Source organism: Scyliorhinus torazame, chromosome 19 (assembly GCF_047496885.1).
Source record: "Scyliorhinus torazame isolate Kashiwa2021f chromosome 19, sScyTor2.1, whole genome shotgun sequence".
Lineage (NCBI taxonomy): Eukaryota > Metazoa > Chordata > Chondrichthyes > Carcharhiniformes > Scyliorhinidae > Scyliorhinus > Scyliorhinus torazame.
This window is the reverse complement of record NC_092725.1, coordinates 85493626-85513891: the sequence shown is the minus strand read 5'-3', so window position 1 is coordinate 85513891 and position 20266 is coordinate 85493626. Positions and strand designations below refer to the sequence as shown.

The 20266-nt window shown below is 49.3% G+C and overlaps 1 protein-coding gene across 2 annotated transcripts in view; it reads left to right on the top strand.

Annotated features, from left to right (window-relative positions):
• LOC140396273 (DENN domain-containing protein 2A-like) overlaps positions 1-20266 on the top strand; it is a 149949-nt gene that overhangs the window by 70332 nt on the left and 59351 nt on the right. Inside the window, exons 4-8 of one of the 2 annotated variants that reach the window (XM_072484662.1) lie at positions 10580-10731; positions 12938-13086; positions 13966-14166; positions 14586-14679; positions 20169-20213. In XM_072484662.1, coding sequence (XP_072340763.1) covers positions 10580-10731; positions 12938-13086; positions 13966-14166; positions 14586-14679; positions 20169-20213 — 641 coding nt within the window. Of the gene's footprint in view, positions 1-10579; positions 10732-12937; positions 13087-13965; positions 14167-14585; positions 14680-20162; positions 20214-20266 lie in introns of both variants that reach the window. The other variant, XM_072484661.1, reaches the window with a different exon arrangement.

Below are 20266 nucleotides of genomic sequence, written 5' to 3'. Positions count from 1 at the left end.
GAACTTAGAGTTGGGCCTAAGCCCTGTTAGCAGCGAAGAGGGAGTTTTACATGTATTTAACCCATGATAAACTGACCTGACACAATATTGAGCGAATTTTGCAGAATCATCGAATGATGCAGCACAGAAAGAGGCTGTTTCCCTCATTTGGGCTCTTTGGCAAAGTGATCCAACTAGCTACACTCCTTACTTTATTTTCCATTCATTTATTTATCCCATCCCCTTTGGAAAGTTACCAGTTAATCTGCTTCCACCATCCTTTCAGGCACTGCATCCTAAATCATTACAACTTATTGTGTTTTTATAAAATAAATTTAAAGTACTCAATTCTTTTTTTCCCAATTAAGGGGCAATTTAGCGTGGGCAATCCACCTAGCCAGCACATCTTTGGGTCATGGTGGTGAGACCTATGCAAACACTGGGAGAATGTGCAAACTCCACACTTGACAGTGGGCAGGGTTCGAACCCGGGTCCTCAGCGGAGTGTGGCAGCAGTGCTAACCACTGTACCACCGTGCCGCTCTTACGTGCTGTGATTTTTTTGTTTTAATCCTCATCTTGCATCTAAAGAACAAAGAACAAAGAAATGTACAGCACAGGAACAGGCCCTTCGGCCCTCCAAGCCCGTGCCGACCATACTGCCCGACTAAACTACAATCTTCTACACTTCCTGGGTCCGTATCCTTCTATTCCCATCCTATTCATATATTTGTCAAGATGCCCCTTAAATGTCCCTATCGTCCCTGCCTCCACTACCTCCTCCGGTAGTGAGTTCCAGGCACCCACTACCCTCTGCGTAAAAAACTTGCCTCGTACATCTACTCTAAACTTTGCCCCTCTCACCTTAAACCTATGCCCCCTAGTAATTGACCCCTCTACCCTGGGGAAAAGCCTCTGACTATCCACTCTGTCTATGCCCCTCATAATTTTGTATACCTCTATCAGGTCGCCCCTCAACCTCCTTCGTTCCAGTGAGAACAAACCGAGTTTATTCAATCGCTCCTCATAGCTTATGCCCTCCATACCAGGCAACATTCTGGTAAATCTCTTCTGCACCCTCTCTAAAGCCTCCACATCCTTCTGGTAGTGTGGCGACCAGAATTGAACACTATACTCCAAGTGTGGCCTAACTAAGGTTCTATACAGCTGCAACATGACTTGCCAATTCTTATACTCAATGCCCCGGCCAATGAAGGCAAGCATGCCGTATGCCTTCTTGACTACCTTCTCCACCTGTGTAGCCCCTTTCAGTGATCTGTGGACCTGTACTCCTAGATCTCTTTGACTTTCAATACTCTTGAGGGTTCTACCATTCACTGTATATTCCCTACCTGCATTAGCCCTTCCAAAATGCATTACCTCACATTTGTCCAGGTTAAACTCCATCTGCCATCTCTCCGCCCAAGTCTCCAGACAATCTAAATCCTGCTGTATCCTCAGACAGTCCTCATCGCTATCCGCAATTCCACCAACCTTTGTGTCGTCTGCAAACTTACTAATCAGACCAGTTACATTTTCCTCCAAATCATTTATATATACTACAAAGAGCAAAGGTCCCAGCACTGATCCCTGTGGAACACCACTGGTCACAGCCCTCCAATTAGAAAAGCATCCCTCCATTGCTACCCTCTGCCTTCTATGGCCTAGCCAGTTCTGTATCCACCTTGCCAGTTCACCCCTGATCCCGTGTGACTTCACCTTTTGTACCAGTCTACCATGAGGGACCTTGTCAAAGGCCTTACTGAAGTCCATATAGACAACATCTACTGCCCTACCTGCATCAATCATCTTAGTGACCTCCTCGAAAAACTCTATCAAGTTAGTGAGACACGACCTCCCCTTCACAAAACCGTGCTGCCTCTCACTAATACGTCCATTTGCTTCCAAATGGGAGTAGATCCTGTCTCGAAGAATTCTCTCCAGTAATTTCCCTACCACTGAAGTAAGGCTCACCGGCCTGTAGTTCCCGGGATTATCCCTGCCACCCTTCTTAAACAGAGGAACAACATTGGCTATTCTCCAGTCCTCCGGGACATCCCCTGAAGACAGCGAGGATCCAAAGATTTCTGTCAAGGCCTCAGCAATTTCCTCTCTGCCTCCTTCAGTATTCTGGGGTAGATCCCATCCGGCCCTGGGGACTTATCTACCTTAATATTTTTTAAGACACCCAACACCTCGTCTTTTTGGATCACAATGTGACCCAGGCTATCTACACCCCCTTCTCCAGACTCAACATCTACCAATTCCTTCTCTTTGGTGAATACTGATGCAAAGTATTCATTTAGTACCTCGCCCATTTCCTCTGGCTCCACACATAGATTCCCTTGCCTATCCTTCAGTGGGCCAACCCTTTCCCTGGCTACCCTCTTACTTTTTATGTAAGTGTAAAAAGCCTTGGGATTTTCCTTAACCCTATTTGCCAATGCCTTTTCATGACCCCTTCTAGCCCTCCTGACTCCTTGCTTAAGTTCCTTCCTACTTTCCTTATATGCCACACAGGCTTCGTCTGTTCCCAGCCTTTTAGCCCTGACAAATGCCTCCTTTTTCTTTTTGACGAGGCCTACAATATCACTCGTCATCCAAGGTTCCCGAAAATTGCCGTATTTATCTTTCTTCCTCACAGGAACATGCCTGTCCTGTATTCCTTTCAACTGACACTTGAAAGCCTCCCACATGTCAGATGTTGATTTGCCCTCAAACATCCGCCCCCAATCTATGTTCTTCAGTTCCCGCCTAATATTGTTATAATTAGCCTTCCCCCAATTTAGCACATTCATCCTCGGACCACTCTTATCCTTGTCCACCAGTACTTTAAAACTTACTGAATTGTGGTCACTGTTACCGAAATGCTCCCCTACTGAAACATCTACCACCTGGCCGGGCTCATTCCCCAATACCAGGTCCAGTACCGCCCCTTCCCTAGTTGGACTGTTTACATATTGTTTTAAGAAGCCCTCCTGGATGCTCCTTACAAACTCTGCCCCGTCTAAGCCCCTGGCACTAAGTGAGTCCCAGTCAATATTGGGGAAGTTGAAGTCTCCCATCACCACAACCCTGTTGTTTTTACTCTTTTCCAAAATCTGTCTACCTATCTGCTCCTCTATCTCCCGCTGGCTGTTGGGAGGCCTGTAGTATACCCCCAACATTATGACTGCACCCTTCTTATTCCTGATCTCTACCCATATAGCCTCACTGCCCTCTGAGGTGTCCTCTCGCTGTATAGCTGTGATACTCTCCTGAACAAGTAGCGCAACTCCGCCTCCCCTTTTACATCCCCCTCTATCCCGCCTGAAACATCTAAATCCTGGAACGTTTAGCTGCCAATCCTGCCCTTCCCTCAACCAGGTCTCTGTAATGGCAACAACATCATAGTTCCAAGTAGTAATCCAAGCTCTAAGTTCATCTGCCTTACCCGTAATGCTCCTTGCATTAAAACATATGCACTTCAGGCCACCAGACCCGCTGTGTTCAGCAACTTCTCCCCGTCTGCGCTGCCTCAGAGCCACACTGTCCCTATTCCCTAGTTCTCCCTCAATGCTCTCACCTTCTGACCTATTGCTCCCGTGCCCACCCCCCTGCCATACTAGTTTAAACCCTCCCGTGTGACACTAGCAAACCTCGCGGCCAGGATATTTATGCCTCTCCGGTTTAGATGCAACCCGTCCATCTTATACAGGTCACACCTGCCCCGGAAGAGCTCCCAGTGGTCCAGATAACAGAAACCCTCCCTCCTACACCAGCTGTTTAGCCACGTGTTTGTCTGCTCTATCTTCCTATTTCTAGCCTCACTGGCACGTGGCACAGGGAGTAATCCCGAGATTACAACCCTCGAGGTCCTGTCTTTTAACTTTCTGCCTAGCTCCCTGAACTCCTGCTGCAGGACCTCATGCCCCTTCCTGCCTATGTCGTTAGTACCAATATGTACAACGACCTCTGCCTGTTTGCCCTCCCCCTTCAGGATTCCCTCTACCCGTTCGGAGACATCCTGGACCCTGGCACCAGGGAGGCAACATACCATCCTGGAGTCTCTTTCACGTCCACAGAAGCGCCTATCTGTGCCCCTGACTATAGAGTCCCCTATAACTATTACTCTTCTGCGCTTTGACCCTCCCTTCTGAACATCAGAGCCAGCCGTGGTGCCACTGCTCTGGCTGCTGCTGTTTTCCCCTGATAGGCTATCCCCCCCGACAGTATCCAAAGGGGTATATCTGTTCGAGAGGGGGACAACCACAGGGGATTCCTGCACTGACTGCCTGCCCTTTCTGGTGGTCACCCATTTCTCTGCCTGCACCTTGGGTGTGACCACACTTACATAACTGCGATCTATGACGCTTTCCGCCACCTGCATGCTCCTAAGTGCATCCAATTGCTGCTCCAACCGAACCATGCGGTCTGTGAGGAGCTGCAGTTGGGTGCACTTTCTGCAGATGAAGCCATCCGGGACACTGGAAGCCTCCCGGACCTGCCACATCTCACAGTCAGAGCACAGCACCCCTCTAACTGACATTGCGTCAATTAATTAAAATTAAAATTTGTCTTTTTTTTTTTTTTTAATACTTTTTTTAAATTTCAAAGTTACTGTCAACTATCTGTTTCCTAGCACTAGATTTCTAATAGAAATGCGATAGCTAACTATAATATTCTCCGATCTCTGGCTTAGATATCCTCTAAATTATAATTAAGTTATTATGTTTAATTAGATCCCAAATACTCAAAAAAATTTAGGTTAGAATCCCAACCAGCCACTCAGGTCACAGCTTTTCTGTGATGTCACTTCATCCTTAAACTGTGTTCTCTGGATACTGACCCTGCAGCTACTGAAACAGTTTCTCCTTATTTACTATTTCAAACCCTTAATGATTTTGAACACCGAAGAACAACCCCCCCCCGCTCAACCTCCTCGGCTTTAAGGAGACAACTCTAGATTCTCCAAAGAGCTGAAGTCCCATATCATATTCTAACAAATTTAATTTGCACTCTCCCTGTGACCATGACATCCTTCTAAAGTTTGATGTCCAGAATTGGGCACAATACATAAGCTGAGATTTTACTAATGTTTTATGGAGGTTTAGCATAACTTAATTTGCTTTTTTTTTAACTCTCCGCTTTATAAAGCGCATGATCCCATATTCTTTTTCGACAGCCTTCTCAACATGTTCTGCTGCCTTGAGATTCTGTGCATGTATCCCCAGGTCTCTGTTTGTTTCTTTAACATTGTACCATTTATTTGTATTGCCTCTGCTCATTCTTCCTACCAAAATGCATCACTTCACATTGTTATGGAATCATTGAATTATCTGTGTTAAATTTAATTTGCCACGTAATTGCTCATCCCACCAGTTTTAATCATAGAATCTACAATGCAGAAGGAGGCCATTTGGCCCATCGAGTCTGCACCGGCCCTTGGAAAGAGCACTCCACTTAAGTCCACACATCCACCCCATCCCAGTAACCCCACCCAACCCTTCTTGGACACTAAAGGCAATTTAGCATGGCCAATCCACCTAACCTGCACGTCTTTGGACAGTGGGAGGAAACTTCTCCTCCAGCGCCCCAAGGCTCGCAAACGTCCCGTCTATAAACAAGTCCCCCATCCTTCTGATCCCTGCCCGATGCCAGCTCCGAATCCCCCCCCCCGTCCATCCTTCCTGGGACAAACCGATGGTTACCTCTGATCGGGGACCACACCGAGGCTCTCATCTCACCCCTATGTCGTCTCCACTGCCCCCAGATCTTTAGCGTTGCCGCCACTACCGGACTCGTGGTGTACCTTGTCGGCGAGAGCGGCAACGGTGCCGTCACCAGCGCCCTCAGGCTCGTTCCTTTGCAGGACGCCATCTCCAGCCTCTTCCATGCCGCCCCCTCTCCCTCCATCACCCACTTACGGATCATCACCACGTTGGCTGCCCAATAATATCCACCCAGATTTGGCAACGCCAGCCCTCCTCTGTCCGTACTACGCTCCAGAAACCCCCTCTTTACCCTCGGGGTCTTGTTTGCCCACACAAAGCCCATGATGCTCCTGCCTACCCGCTTAAAAAAGGCCTTGGTAATCATAATAGGAAGGCACTGGAACACAAAAAGAAACCTCGGGAGGACCATCATTTTAATCGACTGTACCCTGCCCGCTAGCGAGAGTGGCAACACATCCCATCGTTTGAAGTCCTCCTCCATCTGCTCCACCAGCCGCGTCAAATTAAGTTTGTGCAGGGCCCCCCAACTCCTAGCTACCTGGATCCCCAAGTACCGAAAGCTCTTTTCCGCCCTCCTCAACGGTAGGTCGTCTATCCCTCTTCCCTGGTCCCCTGGATGCACCACGAAGAGCTCACTTTTCCCTACATTGAGCTTATAGCCCAAGAAGTCCCCAAACTCCCTTAGGATCTGCATGACCTCCACCATCCCCTCTACTGGATCTGCCACATACAGCAACAGGTCGTCTGCATACAGCGACACCCGACGCTCCTCTCCCCCTCGGACCAGCCCCTTCCATTTCCTGGACTCGCTTAATGCCATGGCCAAAGGCTCAATTGCTAATGCAAACAACAGGGAGGACAGGGGGCACCCCGGCCTCGTCCCAGGATACAGCCGAAAATAGTCCGACCTCCGCCGATTCGTAATCACACTCGCCACCGGGGCTCTATATAGGAGCTTAACCCAACTGATAAACCCCTCCCCAAACCCAAACCTCCGCAGCACTTCCCAGAGATACTCCCACTCCACTCGGTCAAAGGCCTTCTCCGCATCCATAGCTGCCACTATCTCCGCCTCTCCCTCCACCGATGGCATCATAATCACGTTTAGGAGCCTCCGCACATTGGTGTTTAGCTGCCTGCCCTTTACAAATCCCGTCTGGTCCTCATGAATCACCCCCGGGACACAGTCATCAATCCTCATAGCCAGCACTTTTGCCAGCAACTTAGCGTCCACATTAAGGAGCGAAATCGGCCTATACGACCCGCATTGCAGTGGGTCCTTGTCCCGCTTCAGGATCAGAGAAATCATCATCCCGGGCATTGTCGGGGGCAGGGTCCCCTCCTCCCTTGCCTCATTGAAAGTCCTCACCAGCAACGGGGCTAGGAGGGCCCAACCGGGAACCCATCTGGCCCTGGGGCCTTCCCCGCCTGCATGCTCCCCAGTCCTTTAATCAGCTCTTCCAACCCAATTGGCGCCCCCAAACCAACCACCTCCTACTCCTCCACCCTCGGGAACCTCAGCTGATCCAGAAATCGTCGCATCCCCTCTTCCCCCGCTGGGGGCTGAGATCTGTACAGCTCCTCATAAATGGCCTTAAATGCCTCATTTACTTTCACCGCACTCTGCACCGTAGTTCCCCTGCCATCCTTGACTCCACCTATCTCCCTCGCTGCCATCCTCTTACGGAGCTGATGTGCCAGCATCCGGCTCACCTCCCCATACTCGTACATCGCCCCCTGTGCCTTCCTCCACTATGCCTCTGCCTTCCCTGTGGTCAACAGGTCGAATTCCGTCTGGAGACTTTGCCGCTCCCTAAGTAGTCCCTCTTCAGGGGCCTCTGCATATCCCCTGTGCACCCTCAGGATCTCCCCCACTAACCTCTCCCTTTCCCTGCCCTCTCTCTTCTCCGTGTGAGCCCTGATGGAGATTAACTCTCCCCTGATCACCGCCTTCAGCGCCTCCCATACTACCCCCACCTGCACCTCCCCATTGTCGTTGGCCTCCAAATACCTTTCAATACACCCCCGTACCCTCCCGCACACCTCCTCATCTGCCAGCAATCCCACATCTAGATGCCACAGCGGGCGTTGGTCCCTCTCCTCTCCCAACTCCAGCTCCACCCAGTGCGGGGCGTGGTCTGAGACGGCTATGGCCGAGTACTCCGTTCCCTCCACTTTCTGGATCAGCGCCCTGCTCAAAACAAAAAAATCAATCAGGGAGTAGGCTTTGTGTACATGGGAAAAAAAAGAAAATTCCCTGGCCAAGGGCCTAGCAAATCTCCACGGATCTACTCCCCCCATCTGGTCCATAAACCCCCTAAGCACCTTGGCCGCAGCCGGCCTCTTCCCCATCCTAGATCTGGAACGATCTAATGCTGGGTCCAACACCGTGTTGAAATCCCCCCCCCCATTATCAAGCTTCCTACCTCCAGGTCCGGAATGCGCCCCAACATACGCTTCTCAAATCCAGCATCGTCCCAGTTCGGGGCGTATACGTTTACCAATACCACCCCGTCCCCTGCAGCCTACCGCTCACCATCACGTATCGACCTCCATTGTCCACTACTATATTCTTGGCCTCAAACGACACCCACTTCCCCACCAGTATTGCCACCCCTCTATTCTTCACATCCAGCCCCGAATGGAATACCTGTCCTACCCATCCCTTTCTTAACCTGACCTGGTCTGCCACCTTCAAATGTGTCTCCTGAAGCATGACCACGTCTGCCTTCAGTCCCTTTAAGTGCGCGAACACTCGGGCCCTCTTAACAAGCCCATTCAGGCCCCTCACATTCCACGTTATCAGCCGGATTGGGGGCTCTTCCCCCCCCCCCCCCCCCTTGCCGACTAGCCATCTCCTTTTCTAGGCCAGTCCCGTGCCCGCGCCTCCTGGACCCTCCAGTCCCCCAGACAGGGGACCCCGCCCCGACCACCTCTTCTGTTTTCAGTTCCCCCTCGGCCAATGCAGCAGCAACCCTATTTTCCCCCTCGCCCCGCTAGATCCGTATCTAGCTCTTTTGCTCCCCCCGTAACACTCCCGTAAGTCAGCTGACCCCGGCCTCCCCCGCCGTCCCATTGACCCCCTACACCCCGGTGTGGAAATCCCCCTCCTCCTCCTCCCCAGCAATCAGTGGGCGCTCCTCCATTCCCCCCCTCCGTCCTTCCCTAGCGCGGGAAAAAAGCCCGCGCTTTCCTGAGCCAGCCCCGCCCCCTCTGGTGCCGCTCCTGTTGCGGCCTTATCCCAATTTCCCCGGGCCTCACCTCCCTACAGCACCGGCGCCCACATTCTCTCACAGTCTCCCCATCAGGTCTCTTTCCCCCATCCCCCTCCATTGCCCCACCCGTGGAACATTCCCTACGCATAGTTAAAACCCTGTATACAACCGACATCCCCCCCCCCCCCCTCCCACAACCACAGACCCTCAATTTGAGTCCAACTTTTCAGTTTGTATAAAGGTCCAAGCCTCTTCAGGCGTTTCAAAGTAGTGGTGTCGATCCTGAAATGTGACCCACAATCGTGCTGGCTGCAGCATTCTGAATCTCACCCCCTTCCTATGCAGCACCGCCTTGGCCCGATTAAAACCAGCTCTCTTCTTTGCCACCTCCGTACTCCAGTCCTGATAGATTCGGATCACCGCATTCTCCCACCTGCTGCTCCGCACTTTCTTGGCCCATCTCAGGACACACTCTCTGTCCACGAAACGATGAAACCTCACCACTACCGCCCTTGGCGGCTTGTTGACCTTGGGTCTCCGCGCCAGGACCCGATGAGCCCCATCTAGCTCCAGGGGACTCGGAGAGGCCCCCGCACCCATCAGCGAATTGAGCATCGTGCTCACATACGCCCTGGCATCGGCCCCCTCCACCCCTTCAGGGAGACCCAGAATCCAAAGGTTCTTCCTCCTCGACCTGATCTCCAGGTCCTCGAATCTTTCCGCCCATCTCTTGTGCAGCGCCTCGTGCGCCTCCATCTTCACCACCAGGCCCAAGATCTCGTCCTCGTTCTCTGCGGCTTTTTCCCGCACCTCCCGGATCTCTACCCCGTGGGCTTTCTGGGTCTCCTTCAGCTCCTCGATCGCCATCAGCAGTGGCGCCAGCACCTCTTTCTTAAGCTCCTCCACGCAGCGCCTGAGAAACTCCTGCTGCTCCGGCCCCATGCCGCTCGATCTCTGCCCTCCGCCATCTTGTTTTTTCTCCCTCGCTTCTTTCGCTGCTCCAAAACCGCTTTTTTGACCGCTCCACTTCTCGTCCACTCCATATACTATGGAAGGGGGACCTTGCTCTCTCCTTCCCACACAGGAAGTTGTCGAAAAATTTCCGTTGGGGCTCCTCTGAGAGAGCCCAAAAGTCCGTTCTAGCGGGAGCCGCCGAAATGTGCGGCTATGCCGGAAGTCAGATGATCTATATATAATAAAAGAGTAGCCGTCCTAATACTAAATCCCAGGGATAATCACTGTATACTTCTCCAGTCTGAAAAAGAACCATTCACCACTACTTTGTTTTCTGCTCCTTAGCCAATTTTGTATCAACTACGCTATTACCCCTTTAGTTCCGTTCGATAGCAAGTATATATGTGGTATATTTCCATTTTCTTTTTGAAAGTCCCTATGGAAAATGCCAACCTCAATACGCTCATCAACCCTCTCTGTTACTTCATCAATTTCATCCTGTACCGAAACTCATGAGTATATCTAATCTGGGATTTTTTGATACTACCATTTAATGCCTAAATTGGGAAGTATTACATCCCACAATCTGAAGAGAACAAAATCCACCTTTTTAAAGACAAATAGAGATGATTAGATGCAAAAAAATATATATTTTGAAACTTCAGTGAGCAATGCATTTAATGTGAATTAAAGTTGTCATCTGTTTTTATTGATACAGTCGGAAATCCTTTGAGTTTGAAGATGTACCAGACTTCCAGAGGCTGCAATCCCCCTCTTTCTGCAGAAATGGTCAAGTGGATTGGTATGCCCAGTCAAAGTTAGCACTGAACTACACTTTATCAGAAGAGAACATATACGAGGATATCCTGGGTAAGACTCCGGAATTGGGTCCCAAATTCCTCTGGGGTGAAGTTTGTCCACTTGATTTTTAGTATGATCCTAGGCATATTGAATTGATAAATAGGAAACAAAATGGACAAGAAACCTGAGAGAAAAGACGATACCAAGTCCATAACCAGGAATTGGTTGAGCACGTCATGTCCAAACGTCCTGTCGACAGAAGCCACAATGTGTGGAGTTTATGGTTAAGTTTATGATTTAACAAAATGATTTGTGCAATAGGTATATTCATTTTTAGATGGGCAGATTTGGCGATTTATTTTCAATTTGAACATCTATTTTACCTCCCAGGTAAGCTTTCCAGACACAATGGGTCACAATCTTTCAAACTACTTCACACACATAAGACGGCACGGTGGCACAGTGGTCAGCACTGCTGCCTCATGGCGCTGAGGACCTGGGTTCGATCCCGGCCCCGGGTCAATGTCCGTGTGGAGTTTGCACATTCTCCCCGTGTCTGCGTGGGTCTCTTCCCCACAACCCAAAGATGTGCAGGGTAGGTGGATCGACCACACTACATTGCCCCTTAATTGGAAAAGAACAATTGGGTACTCTAAATATATAAAGAAAACTACTTCACACACAGAATTAGCCTACATCATTTTGAATCAGGGCTTTTTCCGACATCCTGCCTATCCTTCTGAAATCGGCACTTACTTATTTAAATAATGTTATATTCATCAATTCTAAACTGGTCAGCATGGAAAATGTAATTTCTGGTGACATTTAAAGGGATCATCAGCTGTTTTCTCTCTCTCTCTCTATTTTATATATTATATATATATATATATATATATAAATAATTAGTTTGTTTATTTAGACTGCTACTGTGCAGCTTTTGAGCTTTTTGAATGCCTTGGCTGCTGGAATGAACAGTAATCATTTGTGAAAGTTAATTTGGTGGATTGGCAGAAAGTTTTTGACTTTGGATTATGGAAAATTTCTGATTAATTTTGATGCATTTGGCATTTTTAATAGTTGGAAGAGAAGCAGGCTAGATAGAATCCAGGGAGTTGCAGCTTCAGAGAGAGGAGGGAAGCACGCCGGAGGCATCCAGAACTCCGAGCTCTCACCTGCAGTTCACCAAGGAGCAGCGGCCATAGACGATCAGCAGTATCTATTGTGTCTTGTACATCCTATCCTGTAGCTGTCAAAGCCACTAGCTCTCATTGTTTATGCCTCTAGTTGTTGTTGGCTGCAGTAGGTGACATCTGTGATATCAGTTGTATTTACTACATGCAGACATTTTTCCAATGGATTTATATCTTTTCCCATAGATATGCCACAAAGCTGAGCAATGGAATTTATCACTTCTGTCCTCTAAGGTTAAGCTATGATGTGAGCTTGCCCTCCAGTGAGCTACCTCCTGAAACATCCAGCCCTTGCTCATGCACATTTTGTGTGCTGAAAGCATCAACCAGCCTTGACCCTCCCAAGTTGCTTTAAGGTTGCAGGGTGTCAGCTTCTGAGTTGGTGCTTGCAAGCGTAAGAGTGTGGGGCATAGTTAAGTTGTAGATTCCTCATTCTCCTGTACTGTCTGAGACTTCATCAGGATTTGGAAGGTGGGAATGGGGAAAATGTTTAATAGTCAGAGGCAATGGTACATCTTGCAAAACAATAGTTAAGTACACCCAACTTTAATGCAGATTACTGAGGTGGATGGTTGGACAATAAGAGGAATGAGTGGCTGTAGGATTAATCACCCTGTTTCATTCTGTGCTGATTTTCATGTAACATTTGTTTTTTTAATTGGAATTTATAGTTAAATAGAAAAATTCGAAAGGCAGTTTGGGGAATGCAGAATTTCCACAGCATCTTCCTGATTGATTGCAATAAAAAGATCCAAAGAAATTACATTTACAACTTTGCTCCAGGATTTCTGCGGATTTTCTCCTGAAATTATGATGGTCAATCAGGAATACCTCTGCAGAAATTATTACCGTTAGTTGCTGTGTAAGAATTACGTTGCAATATGAAGAGCTGCATGATGTAAAACTGAAATTGTTTTGTTCGAGATAATTTGCAAGTTAGCAACAATGGACAGAACTTTGGTAAGTTGAAATGTAAGGGCAGAGGATGGTACTTTGAAGGGAAAGAACAATAACGTTTCTGAAGGAGTTAGGAGAAGGATAAATGATTGATATGTTTACTGATATTATTTCTATTGATATTGCAGATGTTCCCAAGGAAAACCCTTATGAAGATATAGATTCTGCCGACAGGCACTTGTTGGGGAAGCGGTGTGTCCAAGTCCATCCTGCATCGGCTGGGTCTACCCCAAAACCTGGATCTCCATCAGATATTAGGCCTGAGACTCCTACAAAGGTAACAGGAATATGGTAGATTTCCATCTTTACCGCTTGGGTGGGAATCTGGCAAAAGCCAATTGCCTGTTAGTTGTAGAATCTGCCCAATCTTCATTCTGTCAATTCCATTACATAGTTGGCTTGAGAGATGTTGGGCTTTTGCAGACTGATGGGCCTAGTCTGCTTTTCCTGTGCATCCTGCCAAAGAAGACTGTTGTGTTATAACTGAGTACTTCATTCAGCCGACCAAAGGACATCAAATGAATATTGGCCAATAAAGTGAACAAAGATTCATTGACGGTCTTTGAATTTTGGCATTTGGCACAGAAATCCAGTATGTCACCAGAGCTGGAGGCATCTTGAGAGGCCAATGCTCTAGCTGAACTAGAATCATTTAGTTGGAAGGCTTTACCATTTGTGCTCGCTCTCATTCTGCTGAGCAGATCTGGTAAAGATTTGAATGTGTTAAGGTATAATCTAACTTCTAGAACTGCCTGAACATCATTACTTCAATGCTGTTTTGGCAGGATTTGATCAGAATTGTCCAATACTGGAACCACTAGCTCTAAGCATCATGTACTTTTGTTGTAGTGCTGTTTCTTTTTGTGCGTTTGGCAATCGTCTAGTCTCCCAAAAACATGCTGCTCGGATCCATCGTCTTTTTAACTAGAACTATTTATTTACAGCAAGTAATTTTACATTTGGACTTCTGCATGAGGTCAGAACATCTCACTCCAAGGTTTCTTTCACTACTCTGTCATGTGATCTGACATTGGCATCATGTAAGCTTCTGATGTTAACCCTTTATTAACTAACCTGGTCAGTGGTAATCTGGTTAGCTCTGTTCATTCTACTGTACTTGTGAAGGTTACTCTGGAGATCTATTCTGCCTTCACAGCTTCCGTTGAAGACTCCCTCCCTCTTTCGACATTCCTCAGAGAGGAGGAGCTTCAAATTGTTGGATCTGAGGAAAATCAATAAAGATGGGATAAGCTCACCACCAAAAGCCAGCCCGCCATCCACCCCTAGCAGTCCAGATGACACGTTGAGCCTAGCAGGAGACTCACAATTATTAAAGAGAAGAAAAAAGATTCCCAAGGTATGTTTCTGCCCATGGGAGATTATCTTTTAATTAGTTTGAGAGCCAGGGTTAATAATCACCTGACTTTGTTTGCTGTACCTCTTCATTTGCCTGAGGAAGGAGCAGTGCTCCGAAAGCTAATGATTCAAAACAAACCTGTTGGACTTTAACCTGGTGTTGTAAGACTTCTTACTTGTCTGCTGTAGTTAGTGAGAAAAAAATAAAACACCAATTACAGTTTAGCACAGGTTGGAACATGGTTGCCGTCCTTATCGTAGATGATCGAATACTATCCAAAAAGGCCCACCGTCACCTCTGTGCATCGAGGTGAACTGAGTACAAATGAAATTTCCTTGGATACAGAGCAGCAATTGATGTGCAGCAATGTTAACCCCTTAACCATAGATCTTTGTTGATTCCTCACTTGTCTAATGCAGGTGGTGTTGAAAATTAATTCAATCTACGAGGCCAGGAGGGGCAAAAAGAAAGTGAAGAGGATCACTCAGTCTCCTGAAACCAGCACAGGAAGAGGTACTGTTTGTGTGTAATTGGTACTAAACTAAACTATGTTACAGCACATTGTTTTTTAAAATAAATTTAGAGTACCCAGTTCATTTTTTCCAATTAAGGGGCAATTTAGCGTGGCCAATCCACCTGCACATCTTTGGGTTGTGGGGGGGCGAAACCCTCGCAAACACGGAGAGAATGTGTAAACTCCACACGGACAGTGACCCAGAACCGGGATTGAACCTGGGACATCGGCGCCGTGAGGCAGTAGTGCTAATCACTGCGCCATCATGCTGCTGGTACAGCACATCGTTATTGAATAACATTTAGTGGTAGGGATAGGCCTTATAATAGGCTACTTTAGTGCCCACAAAAATAATTTAAAACTTGAAAGTGGAAATATTACTTCGCTGGAATATTTTATATATATATATATATATATATATATATATACACGCAGTGTATGCACACTATTGTGTTTTAGAGGGAACCTTGTTACTTATTGGAAATTATGACTATTTTACCATTTTTTAAAAAGAAATGTTTTATTAAAGCTTTTCCAACCAACGTTTTTACATAACAAAGATAGAAGTACAAATAATAATAAAAATAAACAAGAATTATTAAACAGAACAAGGTGGGTGTTGTTTTCATACAAAACATACATTATATCCCCCCCCCACCCCCCAGGATGCTGCTGCTGCTGACACTTACTGCTCCCCTAGAAAGTCAAGGAAAGGTTGCCACCGCCGGGAGAACCCCATCAAGGACCCTCTCAAGGCAAACTTTATTCGCTCCAGGCTGATGAACCCTGCCATATTGCTAACCCAGGTCTCCACACTTGGGGGTTTCGAGTCCCTCCACATTAACAAGATCCGTCTCCGGGCTACCGGGGAGGCAAAGGCCAGTTCGGCCTCTTTCGCTTCTTGCACTCCCGGATCCTCCGACACCCCAAATATCGCTACTGTTGGACTCGCCTTCACCCGAGTGTTCAAAATCCTAGACATCACCCTCACAAACCCCTGCCAGAATTCTTAAAGCGCCGGGCATGCCCAAAACATATGGGCATGGTTCGCCGGGCTCCCAGTACATCTTGGGCACCTCTCCTCCACCCCAAAAAACTTATTTCATTCTTGCCGCCGTTGTATGCGCCCGATGCACCACCTTGAACTGAATTAAGCTGAGCTTGGCACATGATGAGGAGGAGTTCACCCTGCCCAGGGCGTCGGCCCACAAGCCCTCATCCAGTTCCTCCTCCCACTTGCCTTCAACTCCTTCACTGAGGTTTCCTCCACCTCCTGCAGCTCCTGAAATATGTCCGACACCTTCCCCTCCCCTACCCAGATGCCAGACACCACCCTGTCCTGGATCCTACGCGGGGGCAGCAGCGGAAATGTCCCCACCTGTTTTCTAAGAAAGTCCCGAACCTGTAGGTACCTGAACGCATTCCCTGGGGGCAGGCCGAACCTCTCCTCCAGCGCCTGCATGCTGGGGAAAGTTCCGTCTATAAACAGGTCCCCCCATCCTCCTAATACCAGCCTTGGTACCCCCCCCTCCATCCTACCCGGAGCAAATCTATGGTTATTCCTTATCGGGATCCACACAGAGGCCCCCTCCTCCTGCCTGTGTCTCCTCCACTGCCCCCAAATCCTCAATGCCGCCGTCACCACCGGACTTGTGGTGTATCGCGCCGGTGAGAACGGCAGCGGAGCCGTGACTAGTGCCCCTAGACTGCCTTTGCATGACGCTGCCCCCATGCCGCCCCCTCCTCCATCATCCACTTCCTAATCATGGCCACATTGGCCGCACAAAATTAGCTGCAGAAGTTCGGCAGAGCCAGTTCCCCGGCTGCACTCCAAGAATACCCTTTTAACTCGCGGGGTTTTATTCGTCCACACAAATTCCCTAACAATCCTATTCACCCGCTTAAAAAAGGATTTGGGGATGAAAATGGGGAGGCACTGAAAGACGAAGAAGAACCTGGGGAGAACCGTCATCTTCACATTTTGAACCCGTTCCCGCCAAGGAAAGCGGGAGCATATCCCACCTTTTAAATTCTCCCTCCATCTGCTCCACGAGCCGGGTTAAGTTGAGCCTGTGCAGGGCATCCCAGTTCCTGGTCACTTGTATCCCCAAGTACCGAAAGCTCCTCTCCACTATCTTGTGCGGGAGCTCCCTCAGTCTCTCCTCCTGGCCCCTAGCATGGACCACGAACAACTCACTCTTCCCCACGTTCAATTTATACCCCAAGAAACTCCCAAAGTCCCTCAGGATCCGCATGACCTCCCCCATCCCCTCTAGCGGGTCCGAAAGGTACAACAGGTCACCCGCGTAGAGGGAGATCCGGTGTTCCTCCCCCCCGCGCACCAGCCCGCTCCAATCCCTTGAAGTCCTGAGCGCAATGGCCAACGGCTCAATTGCCAGGGCAAATAGGGACAGGGGACACCCCTGCCTCGTCCCCCAGTGCAGCCTGAAATACTCCGACATTAGCCGGTTTGTGGACACACTCCCTACAGGGGCCTGATACAGCAGCTTGACTTCCCCCCCCCCCTAAGAATCCCTCACCGAATCCAAACTTGTCTAATGCCTCCCACAAATACTCCCACTCCACCCTGTCAAAGGCCTTCTCCGTGTCCATTGCAGCCACCACTTCTGCATCCCCCCCTCCGAAGGCATCATGATAATATTCAGGAGCCTCCTCACATTTGTGTTCAGCTGCCTGCCCAAGACGAAACCCGTCTGGTCCTCCCCAATCACTACCGGGACACAGTCCTCTATTCTGGTGGACAGAACTTTTGCCAACGGTTTGGCGTCTACATTCAGGAGCAATATCGGCCTGAAGGACCCACACTGAAGTGGATCCTTCTCCTTCTTCAAGATAAGCGAAATCAATGCCTGCGACATCGTCGGAGGGAGGGCCCCTCTCTCCTTTGCCTCATTGAAGGTTCTTAGCAGGAGCGGGCTCAGTAGCTCCGAGAACTTCTTATAAAATTCTACAGGGAAGCCGTCCGGACCCGGGGCCTTGTCCAACTGCATGCTTGCCAGCTCCCTGACTACCTCCTCCAACTCAATTGAGGCCCCCAATCCCGCCACCTGCTCCACTTCCACCCTCGGGTTCCGACACGTACAACTTCACGTACAACTTCACGTAGAACTCCCTGAAGACTTCATTGACCCTCTCTGGGCTCAACACCATGTTGCCTTCCTTATCTCGCACTTCCCCAATCTGGCCGCGCCCTCTCACGCAGCTGGTGCGCCAGCATCCTACTCGCCTTCGCCCCATACTCGTAGACTGCCCTTTCACTTTCCTTAACTGTGCCTCCGCCTTCCTCGTGGTCAGCAAGTCGAACTCCGCCTGACGTTTCCGGCGTTCGTTCAGCAGGTTCCACTCTGGGGCCTCCGCCGTATCTCCTGTCTACCCACAGTATCTCTCCCACCAGCCTCTCCCTCTCCGCCCTCTCCTTCTTCTCTCTGTGGGACCTGATGGAGATTAACTCTCCCCTGACGACTGCCTTCAAAGCCTCCCACACCACTGCCACCATTACCTCCCCTAGGTCATTCGCTCCCACATAGGTCTCAATGCTCCTCCTTATCCGCCCACACACCTCTTCATCCGCCAGCAGCCTCACATCCAGTCTCCAGAGAGGGCGCTGACCCTTCTCCAGCCCCAGTCGCAGGTCCACCCAGTGTGGGGCATGGTCTGCGACCGCGATGGCCGAGTATTCGACCCCCTCCATCCTCGGGATCAGCGCCCTACCCAACACAAAGAAGTCTATCCGCGAATAGACTTTATGGACGTGGGAGAAAAAGGAGAACTCCCTTGCCATTGGCCGCGCAAAGCTCCATGGGTCCACACCCGCTATCTGGCCCATGAACTCCCACAGGGCCCTGGCCGCCGCCGGCCTCTTTCCCGACCTGGACTTGGAACGGTCCAAGATCGGATCCAAGACCGTATTAAAGTCCCCTCCCATAATCAGGTTACTTGACTCCAAGTCCGGGATCCTACCCAACACGGGCCTCATGAAGTCCGCATCATCCCACTTCGGGGCATACACATTCACTAGCACCACCCGGGCCCCCTGCAGCTTGCCACTCACCATTAGTCACGGTCTCAGCCTCCAAGTGCCGCCGCCGTCCCGTTCAGCAGCCCGAAATACCGACCTCGGCGGGAGCTGCCGTGAACACGACCTAGCTGGTCATGGCCGCCACCGGAAGTCCGACTATTTTACCATTTGATGAATTTATATTAAGGTGGTGACAAGTTAACTTTAACTCCTCAGGTGATTAAACCTACAGGATGTTCAAACTAATGTGCATGTAGTTTAGAGCGAGTGGAACCATTCTGGAAATACCTACAGTACACTTCACTCTGAGTCAGCAATAGTCATTTAGATAACTCCTAGATCAGGGCCGGGATTCTCCGACCCCGCGCTGGTCCGGAGAATCCCCGGGGGGACGCGGCAATCGCGCCCCGATGCTGGCTTATCGAGCCGTTGAAAGCGGCCCCACCCCCCCACGGCGATTCTCTGGGCCCCGACGGGCTGAGTGGCCACCGAGTTTGGCCGAGTCCCGCCGGCGTGGGTTACTCGGGTCCTACTCGGCGGCACCTGGAGGGAGGGGGGGGGAAGGAGGCCTCCACGGTGGCCTGGCCCGCGATCGGGGCCTACCGATTGGCGGACAGGCTGGTTCCAGGGGGCCTATCTTCCTCCGGGCCGGGCTCCTGTAGGGCTCCGCCATATTGCCCGGGGGTCGGCGCGGAGACAGGAACCCACGCGCATGCGCGCAATCACGCCACCCGTAGCGTGCATGCGCGGCCAGCCTTCCGCACCAGCTGGAGCTGCGGGGACCGCTCCGGCGCCGACCTAGCCCCCTAGGAAGGGGAGCATTCCTCATTATCGGGGACCATTGACGCCGGAGTGGTTGGTGCCGCTTTTCACGCCGGCGTCAGAACTTGGCCACAGGATTGGAGAATCCCGGCACAGGTATTGGAATTTCACCGACACTGGAACTCAGCAGAAATCGGTCTCCAAGAATACACTCTCTTGCTGGTTTGGTTTAAAGGAACCAGCAATCACAAAAATTATAATTACCTCACTAATGGTGCCAGTGAAACAATTTTTTCTTAATACAAGGAACATTACAAAATAAGCAATAATTGCCACCCTTGTATGTCTTGCAAACTAAACCTGTTTGTTGATTTATACATGGCCTCATCTTGCATAAATGTTTTAATCAGGCCACCTTTTGGAAGATTGGAGAAACACTGAAGATTGCAGAATACAATTTATATTACAAAGTATTTTGTTCTTTTGACCCCCCCCCCCCGGGGTGCTATTAAAGAGTTAATAAGATATTAGGCAATGAAGGTAAATTCTTGATTGTTAGGGATGTAGTGTGGGAGAAGATAATGTTGCTGAACCTGAGAAAATATTTAACCTCGACTTGGACTGCCATAGTTACCAATTAGCAAAAAGGCATCCCTAACCAAACTTCTTGTGTCGATTCAGTTACAGATGAAAACAGTGAAACTGACAGCGAGACTGAAGAGAAACTGAAAGGTAAGCACATTCCTGTACAAATTGTTCATAATTAATTCTATTAAATATATTTT